Genomic DNA, 16,814 nt, shown 5'->3' with positions numbered 1-16,814 from the left:
CTGCTGATGAAGAAAAATCAAGATTTTTTTTAACAGTTGCTGTGGATTATCCACCTAAATTCATTTGAAATAAATGCTTAAAATTTTTTTCGAACAGCAAATCAACATATTTTTCTACTTTTGGACCTAGAATATTAAAAGTTAGTATATGAGGGACAACTTCAAATAGGACAGTTTTACTACCAAGATTTACTGTTTCTCCCTCAAAAAACCAAATGAACACTGTCATTTTCAAATAAATATATATTTTTTACTTTTTTAAAAATTCATTCACAGGATGTGGGCTTCGCTGGCTGGACCAGCATTAATTGCCCATCCCTAGTTGCCCTTGAGAAGCTGGTGGTGAGTTGCCTCCTTGAACTGTTATAGTCCATGTGGTGTAGGTACACCCACAATGCTGTTAGGAAGAGAGTTCCAGGATTTTAACCCAGCGACAGTGAAGGAACAGCGATATATTTCCAATTCAGACTGGTGAGTGACCTGGAGGGGAACCTCCATCTTCTGCCCTTGTCTTTCTAGGTGGTAGTGGTCGTGGGTTTGAAAGGTGCTGTCTAAGGAGCCTTGGTGAATTCCTGCAGTGCATCTTGTAGATGGTACACACTGCTGCTACTGTGCATCAGCGGTGGAGGGAGTGAATGTTTGTGGATGGTGTGCCAATCAAGCAGGCTGCTTTGTCCTAAACGGTGTCCAGCTTCCTCAGTCTTGTAGGAGCTGCACTCATCCAGGCAAGTGGGGAGAATTCCATCACGCTCCTGACTTATGCCTTGTAGATGGTGCACAGGCTTTGGGGAATCAGGAAGTGAGTTACTCGTCGCACAGTTCCTAGCCTCTGACCTGCTCTTGTAGCCATAGGATTTAGATAGCTAGTCCAGTTCAGTTTCTGGTCAATGGCAACCCCCAGGATGTTGATAGTGGGAGTTTCAGCGATGGTAATGCCATTGAACATCAAGGGGCGATGGTTAGATTCTCTTTTGCTGGAGATGGTCATTGCCTGACACTTGTGTGGCGCAAATGTTGCTTGACACTTGTCAGCCCAAGCCTGGATACTGTCCAGGTCTTGCTGCATTTGGTCATGGACTGCTTCAGTATCTGAGGAGTTGTGAATGGTGCTGAGCATTGTGCAATCATCAGCAAACATCCACACTTCTGTCCCCATGATGGAAGGAAGTTCATTGATGAAGCAGCAGAAGATGTTGGACCCAGGACACTACCTTGAGGAACTCCCGCAGCAATGTCCTGAAGCTGAGATGGTTCACCTCCAACAACCAGAAGCATCTTCCTTTGTGCTATGCATGACTCCAACCAGCAGAGAGATTTCCCCCTGATGTCAAGGGCAGTCACTCTCACCTCAACTCGGGAATATAGCTCTTTTGTCCATGTTTGAACCAAAGCTGTTATGAGGTCAGTAGATGAGTGGCCCTGGCGGATCCCAAACTGGGCATCAGTGAGCAGGTTATTGCTAAGCAAGTGCCACATGATAGCACTGTGGATAACCCTTTCCATTACTTTACTGATGATTGAGAGTAGACTAATGGGGTGGTAATTGGCCGGGTTGGATTTGTCCTGCTTTTAGTGTACAGGGCATACGTGGGCTATTTTCCACATAGCCAGGTAGATGCCAGTATTGTAGCTGTACTGGAACAGCTTGGCTAGGGCCGCGGCAAGTTCTGGAGCACAAGTCTTCAGTACTATTGCCGGAATATTGTCAGGGCCTATAGCCTTTGCAGTATCCAGTGCCTTCAGCCATTTCTTGATATCACGTGGAGTGAATCAAATTGGCTGAAGACTGGCATCTGTGAAGGTGGAGACTTCCAGAGGAGGCCGAGATGGATCATCCACTTGGCACTTCTGGCTGAAGACTGTTGTGAATGCTTCAGCCTTATCTTTCGCACTGCTGTGCTGGGCTCCCCCATCATTGAGGATTGGGATATTTGTGGAGCCTCCTCCTCCAGTGAGTTGTTTAATTGTCCACTACCACAACTGGGTTGTGACAAGACTGCAGAGATTAGATCTGATCTGTAGGTTGTGGGATTGCTTAGCTCTGTCTATCAGTTGCTCCTAATGCTGTTTGGCATGTAAGTAGTCCTGTGTTATAGCTTCACCAGGTTAACACCTCATTTTCAAGTATGCTTGTGCTGCTCCTGGCATGCTCGCCTGCACTCTTCATTGAACCAGGGTTGATGCCCTGGCTTGACGGTAATGGTAGAGTGGGGGATATGCTAGGCCATGAGGTTACAGATTGTATTCGAGTACAATTCTGCTGCTGCTGATGGCCAACAACACCTCATGGATGCCCAGTCTTGAGCTGCTAGATCTGTTCGAAATCTATTCCTTTTAGTACAGTGGTAGTGCCTCACAACACGATGGAGGGTATCCTCAATGTGAAGGCAGGGCTTCGTCTCCACAATGACTGTGCGGTGGTCACGCCTGCTGATATTGTCGTGGACAGGTGTATCTGTGGCAGGCAGGTTGGTGAGGATGAGGTCAGGTATGTTTTTCCCTCGTTAGTTCCCTCACCACCTGCCGCAGACCCAGTCGAGCAGCTATGTCCTTTAGGACTCAGCCAGCTTGGTCAGTAGTGGTGCTGCCGAGCCACTCTTGGTGATGGACACTGAAGTCCCCCAACCCAGAGTACATTCCACGCCCTTGCTACCCTCAGTGTTTCCTCCAAGTGATGTTCAACATGGAGGAGCCCTGATTCATCAGCTGAGGGAGAGCGCTACGTGGTCATCAGCAGGAGATTTCCTTGCCCATGTTTGATCTGATGCCATGAGACTTCATGGGGTCCAGAGTCGATGTTGAGGACTCCCAGGGCAACTCCCTCCTGACTGTTTACCACTGTGATGCCACCTCTGCTGGGTCTGTCTTGCCGGTGGGACAGGACACACCCAGGGATGGTGATGCTGGTGTCTGGGGCATTATCTGTAAGTTCTGATTCCATGAGGATGACTATGTCAGGCTGGTGCTTGACTAGTCTGTGAGACAGCTCCCCCAATTTTGGCACTAGTCCCCAGATGTTAGTAAGGAGGACTTTGCAGGGTCAACAGGGCTGTGATTGCTGTTGTTGTTTGCGATGCCTAGATTGATGCCGGGTGGTCGGTCCAGTTTCATTCCTTTTTTTGAGTCTTTGTAGCAGTTTGATACAACTGAGTGGCTTGCTAGGCCATTTCAGAGGGCATTTATGAGTCAACCACATTGCTGTGGGTCTGGAGGCCATTAGTGAACCACGTGGGTTTTTACAATAATCAACAATGGTTTCATGGTCATCATTAGACTTATAATTCCCGATTTTTATTGAATTCAAATTCCAACATCTGCTGTTCGAATCCAACATTACCCCCTGGGTCTCTGGATTACTAGCCCAGCGACAATACCACTATACCATCACCTCTCCCGAGAAATTAAGAGAAATGTTTCTAAGGAACAAGCTCTTCTATTTTTGGTTCCAACTTTCAGCATCAAGTCCTGACCAGGTATAGCATAGAAATATTTGAGAATAAAGCTCCATCCAATGTACCCCAATTACATGCTGAGAAGAAAGAGGAAAATTTTCGGTGCAGAATACTTCACCATTTGTATTTTTAAAATTGTGTTTGCTCAAATGAGTTAGTTAGAAAATCTCCTTTTAATGGAGGTGTCAACTATGATTCAGTGACAGCAAGAAGGTGTGGGTTCAAGCACTACTCCAAAGACTTGAGAACATAATCGAAGTTGATATTCAGTCCAGTTACTAAAGGAGTGCTAAACTGTCAGAGGTGCTGAGTTTTGAACGAAATAAAGGCACCGTTTGTCCTCTCAGGTGGATGTATCATTATTTAAAGAACAGCTAGTGAGTTTTTCTGATGTAAAAACAGAAAGTGCTGGAAAATCTCAGCAGGTCTGGCAGCATTTGTGGAGAGAGAAACAGAGTTAACATTTCAAGTTGAATATGACTCTTCTTCGAAACTGAAAGAAGGTACAAATATGATGGGTTTTATGCTGTAGGAAGGGGGAAGGGGTGGTAGAATAGAACGGAAGATCTGGGATAGGGTAGAGGGCCAGAAAGATTAATAACAAAGATGTCATGGATCAAAGTGCAAAGGGAGTGGTTGTGGGCCCTGTCAATCACTGTTGGGGGGGTGAATTCTCAGTTGAGGAAAAAGGAAGAAATGTCAGAAGCGCCTTCTTGGATGCGCTGGAAACGGAGAAACTTGAATAATGGAATGGAGTCCTCACAGGAAGCAGGGTGTGAGGCAGTGTAGTTTAGGTAACTATGGGAGTTGGTAGGCTGGTAATGAATATTAGTAGGCAGCTTATCCCCAGAAATGGAGACAGAGAAGTCAGGGAAAGGAAAGGGAGTGTTGGAGATGGACAATGTGAATGTCAGAGAAGAGGGGAAGCTGGAAGCAAAATTGATTAATTTTTCCAGTTCCAGGTGAGAGCAGGAAGCAGCAGTAATACAGTCATCGATGTATTGGAAAAAGATTTGAGGGAGGGGATCGGAATAGGTCTGGAACAAGGAACGTTCCACACACCCCACAAAGAGACAGGCACAACTAGGGATCATGTGGGAACTATAGCAACACCTTTTATTTGGAGGAAAAGGAACAAGAAATAGCTCAATGAGAGAACATGTTCAGCCAGGTGGAGGAGGGTGGGGGTGGATAGGAACCTTTTGGGCCTCTATTCAAGGAAGAAGTGAAGAGCTGTCAGACCTTTCTGGTGCGGTATGGTGGCTGAGCGAGATTGGACGTCCATAGTGAGGGGAAGACAGTTAGGGCTGGGAAACTGGGAATTGCTGAAATGACATAGGGCATCAGAAAAATCACAGACGTGAGTGAGAAGAGGCTGGTCAAGTGGAGAAAAAAGGAGTCAAGACAGAAAGAAATACTGTCAGTGGGGCAGGAACAGGCTGAAATGATAGGAACAATATTATTTATGGGTTTTGGGAAGGAGGTAGAAGTGAGCTGTACAGGGTTGGAGAGCAATGAGGCTGGAAGCTGTGGAGCGAAGATCATCAGAGAAGATGAGGTCAGTGACAGTTCTGGAAACAATGGCTTTATGTCCAGTGGTAGAGTCATGGTCCAGCGGGAGAGTAGGAAGAAGTGTCAGAGGGTTGGCACTCAACCTTTGCAAGATAAAGTTTGGCACACCAGACAGCAACACCACCACTCTTGTCAGCAGGTTTGATAACAATGTCAAGCTTAGACATGAGAGAGCAGAGAGCAGCAAGATCAGAGGGAGACCGTTTAGACTGAATGAGGAGAGCAGAGAAATTAAGACAGCCAATGTCATTTGACAGTTCTCAATGACAAGTTCAAGAGCAGGTAAGAGGCCAGAGGGAGGGCATTCAGATGGAGGGAGAATACTGGAGGTAGGTGAAAGGGTCACTTGCTCCCAAAGAAGGGAGCATGCAGGTGATGGACGAGAGCTCAACGTCATGCCAGACTCAAAATTCATCGAGTTGGGGGCGTAAGGAGGTAAAACTGAGTGCTTTGCTAAGCGCAGATTGTTCAGCCACAGAGAGGGAAAAGTCAGAGGTATGGCGAATACAGGGCAAGTGGGGGGATTAGAAGAAGAGATGGGGTCAGGAGGAAAGAAATGGGAGGAAAGATCTGGAGGGGTGTCAGTAGCAATAAGTTATTAGTGCTTGTGTTCCTTAACACCTGAGAGGAAGAGAAAAGGTTTTTTGTTAAGGATGTCGGATGAGATTAAGGATGAAACAAAGCTGTGGACCAGGACAGGGTGCTGCTGGAGAGAGGTCGAATGTGTACATATGACAGTGCACGACAGTGAGTATGGATCTCAGGATGCGGTGAGAACAGTCGTCCAAGGAAAGTCATATGTCTCAGAGATACCTGTGATCCTGGGTGGATTCAAAACACAAAGGATGGAACTTCAGTTGGAATCCACATGCAATAAGTCAGAATAAGTTTTTCTAATGTCATGGCCAATATTCAGCGATCATACAACAGTAAAATAAATGATCTGATCATCCATCTCATTGTTGTTTATAGGACCTTTCTGTGCACCGATCAGCTGCCATGTTTATCTACATTGCAACAATTGCTGCACTTAAAACTGCACTTTGTTGGCTGCAAAGCATTTTGAGACATTCTGTAATTTTATAGCATCTTTCCTGACAAGTTTTTCTTTGCATTAATGCTAAATTTGTAGTGTCAATGCAAAGCAGTTTTACTTTGCATCAGTGCTATGCTTACGGGGTGTATATCAGTTGTCCAGGTCACAAATCATTTTGAAAGAAAACGGCTTCAAGCTAACACTATAGCCGAGTACGAATAAGAACATAAGGACTAGGAGCAGAAGTAGACCACATGGCCCCTTGAACCTGTCCACCATTCAATATAAACATGGCTGGCCTTCTGCCTCAACATCAGTTTCTCACCAGCTCCCCATATCCCTTAATTATTAAAACTTCATCTACCACAGCCTTGAATGTACTCAATGATGTAGAGTCCACAACCCCCTTGGGCAGAGAATTCCAAAGGTTCATAACCCTCTGAATGTAGAAATTTCTCCTCACCCTAATCCTAAATGATCAACCCCTTATAAAGAGGCTGTGCCAATGTTCTAGATTTCCCAGCCAGCATAAACAACCTTTCAGTGTCCACTCTGTCAAGCCCCTTCAGAATCTTGTATGTTTCAATGAGATTACCTCTCATTCTTCTAAACTCCAGAAAGTATAGCTCCGATTTACTCAGCCTCTCATCCTGTGCATTAACTTTTTTTATGCTGCATCTTATCAAATTCCTTTTGGAAATTCAAGTATATCTCCTAGCTCTCCTTTATCTACCCTACTAGTTACATCCTCAAAAGACTAAACTTTTTCACCGATTTTCCTTTTTTATAACCACATTGACTCTATGTGATCTTACTATGATTTTCTAAGTGCATTGTTAAGATTTTCTTAATAATAGATTCCAGCATTTTCCCGATGATTGACATCAGGCTAACTGGCCTGTAGTTCCCTGTTTTCTCTTTTCCTTTCTTGAAATGCAGTGTTACAGTTGCTAACTTCCAATTGATTGGGACCATTCTAGAACCTAGAACCTTAAGACCCTTGGTTGCCCTGTATTTCTGGTATGTAATTTGCGTCTTCTACTGTGAAGACAGACACAAAATATTTGTTCAAATCTCTTCTGTTTGCTCATTCCCATGACAATTTCTCCTGTCTCTACTTCTAAGGGACCAATGTTTACTTTAGCTACTCTATTTTTTTATGTACTTGTAAAAGTTCTTCCAATCTGTTTTCATATTCCTAGCTAGTTTACTCTCATTCTTTTTTTTCCTTTATCACCTTTTTCATAGCCCTTTGCTGGTTTCTAAATTCTCTCAATCCTCAGGCTTGCTATATTCTTCACCACATTATAGCCTCTTCTAATAATCTAATACTGTCCTTTGCTTCCCTAGTAGGCCTTAATGAATCTTTCTCGCTGTGTTTTTGTTTTTAATGGAATGAATTTTTGTTGGACATTTTGAATCATTTCTTTAAATGTTTTCCACTGTTTATTTATTTCCCCCAATCAACCTTAGCCAATTCTCCCCTCATACCTATGTAATTGGTTTCCTTTAAAATTAAGACTGTTGTTCTGAACTCAAGTATATTGCTCTCAAACTTAGCATGGAATCCAACTGTGTTATGATCACCTTTTCGCAGAGGATCTTTTACTGTGAGATTACAAATTAACCCTTCCTCATCATACAATACTAGATCTAAAATAGATTTATCCCTAAATTATTCCACAACACGTTGTTCTAGGAAACTGTCACAAAAGCATTCTACGAACTCATCTTCCAGGCTACCTATGTCAATTTGATTTGTCCAGTCCATATGAAGGTAAAGTCCCTCATGATTATTACATTATCTTTCAGTGGAATTTTATACTCCTCCCACCCTCTGCCTGTCACCTACCCACTGCACTGGGATTGCACCAGTGGCGGGGAAGGCATTGGGCAGCCTGCCCACCCTTGGGCCAACTGAGGCCCTTAAGTGGCCAATTAAATTAGAATTGCCTAGGTCGGTATGATAGGATTAGCTGAAAATGTGGATCTCCATGATGCAGCAATGAATAACTCAAATAAAATATCTCCTACTGATAGTAAATATCTGACTTACTTTTTTCAATTACATTGTATCAAAAGTACTTCTTTTTCCATTAACTTGCAGAGAAGAACACATACCAAAGTGTTTCAACAGCAATTATCTTCACAGTATCTACGAATGATGATTTGGTGCCCATTTGTGCCATATGGCAGGTGGCTATTTCTTATGTTGTAAGAGGACTAGGACTAGGACTAGGACCAGAATGACAGTGTACAAACTTAGTGCACACAGAACTGACAAAGAGCAGAAAGACCCCACCAGCAAGGATAGATTTAAACTTAGGCCCCAGAAGCGAAAGGAATTGCGAACTCAGTTTTACTGCACAGTCAGCGGAGAGTAGACAGTGCTTTCACTGCCTACAAGTGATAACAAGCCATGGAATGACCTGAAGTGTGATCAAGTAACTTGTTGACCAGAGTTGGAATTTTAAAAGAAAATGTCAAAAGCATTAACTGGCAATACACTAGATAACAAAAGGTGACATCTGCTGACATAGAAAAGTAAAATATCGCCCTGTTTTATTTTTGTTCTGGTGAATGTTTTTTTTTAAAAGTGGTACCAGAAACATGGCAACTTTACAGGCTTTATGCTAGCTTATAAAAAAAAGGGGCACATTTTAAATTGGTGACAAGGCTAAGAGATGATATGTGGAGTAAGGTCGCAGATCAACCATGTTATCATCAAATGGCGTAACAGGTTTGAGGGGCTAAACAGCCTATTCCTATTCCCACTTAAATGTTACTAAACGCGGTGTTTCTTTTGTAACTGCTTGTTGGAAAAGTCAACGCAGGCGAAACAAATGGATTCCTCCTAAAATCACTTCTGACTCAGAGTTTATCAGTTCTGAACAAACACATTGAACTGCTGTTGTGATGTATTTATCGAGAACTTGGCACAATGGTTCTGAGCCTCAGCCATGGGTTTTGCACTGAAAACAAGATCAGAACAAGCCAAACTCTTGATAATGGCTGAAGACACTATTGATTCAAAGGTAGAGTCAATTATTCAGTGACATCAAACTCAATTCCAACCAGACAACATAGTCAGTTGGTTAGAAATCATAATTTACTTTTAAAATCACAATATAAGAACTGATGGTGCAAAATTGCATAGAGATTATTCTGTATCCTATCATCTTGTAAAGAGAAGTAATATTATAAATAGGACAAACACACACAATAATTACAGCAAGCTCCCTAATTTGATGTTTTAAACAATTGAATATACTGCAACGCATTTCAATGTTCAGAAAATCGTGTGAATTGTAAATTGTAAAGTCGTTCATACTTCTTTCTAAAGCGACAGGATGTATGCAACAATGTGTAATATGTATCATAGAGAGAGAAATTTATGTCACATTGTTATGCCCTCACAATCTGCCTCCTCCACACACAAACAAATGCTTCTTGAAGCAAAGTAAATGCCCGTATCACAATGAAGTCTGCGTCAAAAAATCTATGACTGGAAGACTAAATCAAATCAATGCACACTTAGATCAACCGTGTCCACACTGCACTGAAATTGATAAGACTTATAAACCAATCCATCAAAACAAGTGATTATGTTTGCCAAGCTCTTGGTCAACCACCACAACTTATAATCTGCCTCTATTTCCCTTGAAATTCCAAAATAATGCAGCCTTGTACTTTTAAAGCAACCAATCAGAGCCGGTAATGGAGGGAAACGGCGGCTCTAAGTAAACAGGCCCATTTTCTTCCGACTGCTGTGAACCTACAAATGAAGTTGGATTCTGCAAGCTACAATTGCTGACTGCAGATCATGCAAAATCACTCGTAAACCTCTCCTCGACCAGATTTTACATATGTTTTGGCATTTGCTGAAAATGCGCATCCATAAATAAAGGTATATTCGCGTTACAGTCATAGTTAAAACTACTGAATATTAATTAGGGAATTGTTGAGGAAAATTCATGCAGGTCAACGCATAATTCCAAGCCTGTCAATAAATGTTTAACATTTTAGCATCTATCCTAATTAATCATTCTACCTCCGTTTTAGCAGCAAGGTTATGTAAACGACCTGCAGTTTGTTGTTTGAACTGGATAAATATAAACAAATACATGCATCGTGCACGCTTGGCAATCCTTACATTAACATTAATAAAATCTAATGAGTCGGCGAGGGACAATGACAGGCAAACATCAACTGGGGTCTTTCCTTTAGGGAGGGAGGGGGGGCAGAAACCCGGTTACCTTCATGTGCTTTAATCTGAATTCAGATTCTGCCAGTGAAGAAATCGGGTAAATGTCAATAAAATAAAAATAGCGTCCTAATTTTTAAAAAAAAAATAAATTGGCGGGGGGGGGGTTGGTGGAGGAGGACAGCTCGATGGTGTTGAAAAGGCCGAGCAGTTTGTGGGTTGTTGATGTTGTAAGAGGGAAGGGGGAGGCCTCCCTCTCTCTCTCTCTCTCTCCCTCCCTCCCTCTCTCTCTCTGCTGCATTCCCGGCTCCTGACTGTGCAAATTCCCTACATCCCTTCAGCCCGGGGTGGGGGGGTTGGTGACACCTTACCTGTCCCGAATGCCTTGACCACTAGCCACGACAGGCTGCAGGCGATCTTGGCTCTGGAGAAGTCGTAATGATCGAAAGCTTTGATGGCAGGGACAATGAAAGTCTTCCTCATCTCCCTGGCCGCTTCTGTCGCGTCGCCCATCATAAAGCCGGTGCTGAGTGAGTGAGTGAGTGACTGGCTGTTTGTCCCCCCCACCCCCCCCACACACACTCTGTCTCTCTCCTGCTCTCTCACTCGGCTTTGCCGTCGGGAAAATCCTGCATGATCCCGGGGAAGATTATCTGCTCCTTCCACTGGCCTCCTTCAAATCATCCAGCAGTTCGAGGGGAAGGACTTGGGGTTTTGTTTTGCCCTGTGTCAGATGATTAAAAAAAAATCCTATTTTGTTGTTGCTGTTGCTGTTAAAAAATGGTTAAGAGAGCTTGTCCCTGTTTTCCTCCTCCCCGCCCCCCACCACCACCACCACCACCACCACCACCGGCTTCTTTGCAGTCACCATCTCCTGCCTTTCACTGCTGCTTAACAACAGCAAGCCGCGACTCACCGGCCGCTCCCATCCTCAACCTCCCCTGTCACTGCGCCGCACGGGCAGCCTTGCGCGCTCCCGCCAAGCGCTCGTCCCCGGGGGGGGGGGGAGGGGGAGGGTCGCGCGCTCCCGCCGCAGCTTTGTGGGTGATCATTCCCTCTTCTTGCAAGACGCAAGATTACCTGTCACCGTCCTTCCCAACCCTGCATGTTCCAGGATCTTTAATTCGTGACGACCTTTCATCCGCATTTGTTTCTCTTTATTGGATTAAAAAAAAACCCTTCAAAAACAGTCCGCAGATGCCAACGTTTCAATTTCATTCATTTCCCATAACATTTACTTGGTGTGTTATCGAGTCACAACCCCCTTCCCCCTTTTCCTTTCTCAAACTCCTACGACTGGAGTAATTTCTGAATGTAGATCTATTTATGTGTGGTGTTTCCTGAAGGAGTTTATATCACATATGATTTTTTTTGTTGTTGTTGTTGACGATTTTCAGCCTGTTTACCTTGGGTTATGTTAAGTTAGCTTGAAATCAACCAAGCTAAAAAAAAATTGGGAGCCGCGTTAAATAAATAAGACATCTGTCCCAGGGCATGCTCATCTGCGGCACTGTAGAGAATTATACAACTAATAGCAATGGATAATTCATCTCCAACGTGCATCACGTTGGGTAATTTTTCGCCATCCTGATCCAAATTTCCCTGATCTAACTTAGAACTTTATATCCAAAGGTTGCAGATCCGGCTTCAAACCGTTAATGGAAGTATTTCAGCCATGTTTAGGCAATTCATCACTTTACCCCAGATAGCTCCGGATAGCGGGGATGAGCAAAATAAAACATTAATTTCAACGCAATTTCAAATTAAGTTTGACAATATAGCTATTAATAGCTTACGCGAATGTGTTACTGTGTAAAGGCCAATTTATGAAGATATCCCATAAATCGTTGTGATATTGTATGTTTACACCATGCACTAAATTAATTAAAGTCAATTAGGTAAAGATGTAAATAAAATTAGTTTCATGATGCATTGTATTCAACTGTCATTCGTTCCCAGCGCACCCTGGAGGCTTTTATGATTATTCATTAAGTTATTGCTGTTTATTGTAAGTTTATAATGTTATGGATTAAGTATTTTCAGCATGTGATCAAAACATTTTGCAGAAAAATACTTCTTAAAGTAATCTATTTATTTTTAATTTAAAATAAGAACAATTTAGGGATTGAGAAATTGTACCTCAGATAAAGTGTAATGACTCTTTAGCACACACACCCAATTCAAAAAACCCAATGAAAATTAATGTTCCTTTGGTAAGGATTAAAAAAAATTTGCTTATCTATGTTGATTACAAGAAACAACAATCAAACATAATCTTACAGTCTACATGTTCAATGTATCATCGGTAAGATTAAAAATATTTGTTTCATTTTTAAAGGAATAGCTCATGGTAATAAAATTGTACTTACATTAAAATTGTAGCACAAATTCTCTGCTGTTCAGTTCATATAATCATAATTTTATTGATAATGATGAGAGATTGTCATCATTATTTGTAATTAGTAGTTAAACAAGGACTTGGTGTCATGAAACATAACTAGCTGAAAATATGGTTGGTTGCAAATGGCCTCCTACAATATTCCAAATAATGTATATGAGTATATGGGTGTAACTCTTGGACCCTGATTCACATTCACATTGTGGACAATATATTGAAGCAATAAATGCCAATAAAAATCCAAAATATATTTTACAAATAAATTATGGAATATGTTGCACAGAAGGTAACTATACAATTTTGCCATTAAATTTTGTAAAGTACTTAAATGGAAAGGAAAGTCATCTTAAAGTTTTCATAGTAGAGTATTTTCTATTCAAAGTTTTCCCCTCAACTGAACTTGAAAAATATAGCACCAAACAGAGAATGGTCTCTCATGAAATTTTATTTGTTTTCTGCCTTCATAGAAACACAATATTGTGAGTGTCTAGTTCTCTCACCTGTTCCAGTGATGTTAGTTATGGGGAAAGTCCAAATATAACACTATAATGGCTCTATTTATTACAAGGGAGATTGAAATTTTCAATCAAATTAGAACCATTTCAAAGGCTTCTTTCAGAAATATATTGATAATTTTTTGTAATTTTTAGTTATTGTTCAACCATGCTAGAAAAATGTACAAGGATACATCAAGGTTCAAAGATTGCCCTCAATAAAAATACACAAATGAGAAGACTGGAAAAACAATTGTACCTGCAATGTAACAGTAAAAATGACTTACATTTTCAATTTCATTGAATGGACAGGGATTGCCTGAATGAACCATATGGGGCCTGTTGTTCATTAAACAACAAGTCTAATTCTCCATTCTGTCGAAGTCAATCAAAGGAAAATTGGGAGAGATGTGCAATAGGCATCAAAGGAAAATTGGGAGAGATATGCAATGGGCATCTGATCTGATATTGCCCAAAAGAAAAAAAAAGTGTGTAACTTGCCATTCAGCAGTTTCTCTCCTAACCATCTGGAATGTACTGTATGAAGAATTGCGGGTCAGAACTTTCATCTTAATAACTGGGCATTCAGCTACTTCAGTATATTTTGGGGGGTAATTTCAACTTTTTTCATAATGCAAAATGAACCTATAGGTTCATTAAACAACAAGTCTAATTCTCCCTTCTGTCGAAGTCAATCAAAGAAAAATTGGGAGAGATGTGCAATGGGCATCTGATCTGATATCACCCACTTTACATTATTGCCCAAAAGAAAAAAAAACATGTGTTTGTAACTCATCATTCACCAGAGTAAATAAATCTATGCCTAAACTGGATTTTGCTGAAGAAGAAGGTGGGTCTTGAGGAATGCCTTGAAAGCAGGGAGCAAAGTGGAGAGATAAAGCTTCAGAGTAAGAAATGAAGAGAGTAGGACCTAGGCAAATGAGGATAAGATTGCCAATGGCAATGGGGGAGAAGTATGTTCTTGAAATAGAGAAGTATGAGGTGAGGGTCACAGAGCAGAGTTCAAATGGCTGATGGGGTGGGGGTGCGAGAGGGCAGTGGTGGTAGGGGGGTGGGGGTTGTAGAACAGGAGAAGCTGAAGAATTGGGGGAGGTGAAGAGTGCAAAGAGACTTAAAGTTGATTGTAAGAATTGTTAATTTGAGGCACTGGTAATCTAGGTTCCAGTGGAGGTCAGTGAAGCCAGGGCAAAAAAAACTGGAACATGGTGAAGGATGTATTAAGACAGTGGAATTTTGGATGAGCCGGCATTTGTGGAAGTTGTTGGATGGGAGCTTGAGATAGAGAGCATTAAAGAAATCAGGATGGGAGGTGATGATGATGTGAATGAAGGCTTCAGTAGCAGATGGGCTGAGAGTTTAAAAGAATGAGAGTTGATCTCATTCATACATACAAAATTCTTACAGGGCTCTTTGGGGTAGATGCAGGAAGGATGTTTCCCATGGCTGGGGTGGGGAGGGGGGTGGACGAGAACCAGGGGACACAGTGTCAGAATAAGGGGCAGGCCATTTAGGACTAAGATGAGGAGAAGTTTCTTCACTCAGAGGGTGGTGAATCCTTGGAATTTACTGCCTCAGAGGGCTGTGGAGGCTCAGTTGTTGAGTATGTTCAAGACTGAGATTGATAGATTTCTACACATTAAAAACATCAAAGGATATGGGGGTAGTGCAGGAAAATGGTCTTAAGTAGAAGATCAGCCATGATCTCATTGAATGACAGAAGGGGCTCAAAGGGCTGAATGGCCTATTCCTGTTCTTATTTCTTATGATCTTATAACAATAGTGTCTACACTTCAAAGGTACTTAACTGGCTGTAAAATATCTTGGAACATCCTAAGGTTGTGGGAGGCATTACACAAATGCAAGTCTTCCTTTTCTAAGTTGTGATATTATGGCGGTGGGTGTAGATAACTTTTGTGATGGCAAGGATATAGGGACAGATTCTCAACTCAGAACTGAACAGGACTCCTGGGGCTGTGGACTGTTTGCTGCAGCCTGGGAAAATGGCTGGGACAGTTGATGGAGTCAGCAGTGAGGGAGCACAATCTGTTGTGGAGGCTTGAAGATGATGGCTTCCGTCTATTAAGTATTTAACTGGAGGAAGTTAAGGCTTGTCTAAACTGGATACTGGACAAGCGGCATGACAGCACAGAGATGTTTGAGGGATCAAGGGTGTTGATGAAGAGTTGGAGCAGGAGATCACTGCATTCACGTCAAAGTTGAATGTTGTAGCTTCCTAAAATAATAAATGGAAACTTGGACTAAACTCTATAATAGAACCTGTTATCTAGATGCAAATGTTACTGTTGGGAGTGTTTGGAAACGATATTTTGGCTTGTGCTGACAGACTCAGGAAATCTGTAGCTTTCCTGCTTTCATTCATCATTGGGGCACCAGAGGAGGCAAGAAGAAAGGACAAACAGAGTCCAGGAAGAGGTGTGGTTCCTGATGAACTGCTCAGCTTCCAGAGTAATTATAAACCACAAATGTTTTTTAAAAAGTTTTAAAAAAAGGTAGAAGTTGCAGTCTTGTGTACCATGCCAAAGACACATTCTCACTTCAGAGAATAATATGTTTCATGTACTCCTTGAGAATCTGTCCAGGAATGAATCTGGCAAGCGAACAGTTAGTTGCTGCCTCACACATTAACTTTTCAGTTTAATTCTTTGAAACCAGAGGAACTCACAACAGTTTGGTTCATCTGCCCTCCTATTAATGTCAACCATGGATCAGTTTGTAGCACTGTCATCTGAGCCAGAACGTTGTGGGTTCAAGTTCCACTCCAGAGTCTTGAGCACAAAAATCTAGATTGAGACTCCAATGCTGTACTTGCGCTGTCGGATGTGCTGGCTTTTAGATGAGACACTAAACAGGGACTCTGTAAGAGTTAAACATGAATTGAGTTTTTGAAGCAAATTGTATTCACACAAGTTTTTAAAAAGTACCCAGACGAAAGTTGATAATGATAATGTTTATGAGTTAGTTTCTCCCCCAAAGACCGATGACAATAAACATTTTATTACCTGTCTTGTCACCATCAGTTACCGAGGCCAATTTCTCTGGAATTCCCTGCAAAACCTCTCTGTTGCCTCTTTTTCCTCCTTTAAGCCACTCTTTAAAATCTACCGCTCAAGGTTTTAGTCATCTACCCTAGTATTTCCTTATGTAGCTTTGGTGTAAAATTTTACTTTCTAATACTCCTGTGAAGTGGGATGTTTTTGTTACATTAAAGGTGCAACTATAAATACAAATTTCTTTTGTTGTTTTTGTCTCTGTAATCAATGAACATCTCACATATCTTGTCTACGAATTCCCGGCAGGAGTTGTAATGCACATCTTCCCTTCGCATTGTGAGCGCAGGGAGATAAGAAAGGAACAGAGACACATACTGACATCAAATTTTTCAACAGTAGATGATGTGCAGGCTTTTTCCAGGCTCAGAAGGTTAGAATGCAGGATTGTATTTAGAGGTGATTTTCTTTAAGCAACTTCCCATCCCACTGAGATGGGAAGTGTATTAAGTTAATTATTTTGTATTATTATACAAAACAAGAAATGCCAATCGAAATAAGTGAAAGCAAAACCAAAATGTGTACATATAATATATAAAAAGGCACATTATAGATTACATATATTTTCT

General features: G+C 41.8%; 1 protein-coding gene across 1 annotated transcript in view; it reads right to left on the bottom strand.

Moving 5' to 3' along the window:
• The window catches only part of camsap2a (calmodulin regulated spectrin-associated protein family, member 2a), a 188,451-nt gene extending 177,642 nt beyond the window's left edge, over positions 1-10,809 (bottom strand). The window contains exon 1 of the mRNA XM_041208046.1: positions 10,636-10,809. Coding sequence (XP_041063980.1) covers positions 10,636-10,780 — 145 coding nt within the window. The 5' untranslated portion in view covers positions 10,781-10,809. The remainder of the gene's footprint in view (positions 1-10,635) is intronic.
• Between the last annotated feature and the right edge of the window lie 6,005 nt (positions 10,810-16,814).

This window comes from Carcharodon carcharias, chromosome 16, assembly GCF_017639515.1.
Source record: "Carcharodon carcharias isolate sCarCar2 chromosome 16, sCarCar2.pri, whole genome shotgun sequence".
NCBI classification, from domain to species: domain Eukaryota; kingdom Metazoa; phylum Chordata; class Chondrichthyes; order Lamniformes; family Lamnidae; genus Carcharodon; species Carcharodon carcharias.
The sequence above is the reverse complement of the archived record's forward strand: the minus strand, read 5'-3'. Positions and strand labels throughout refer to the sequence as shown.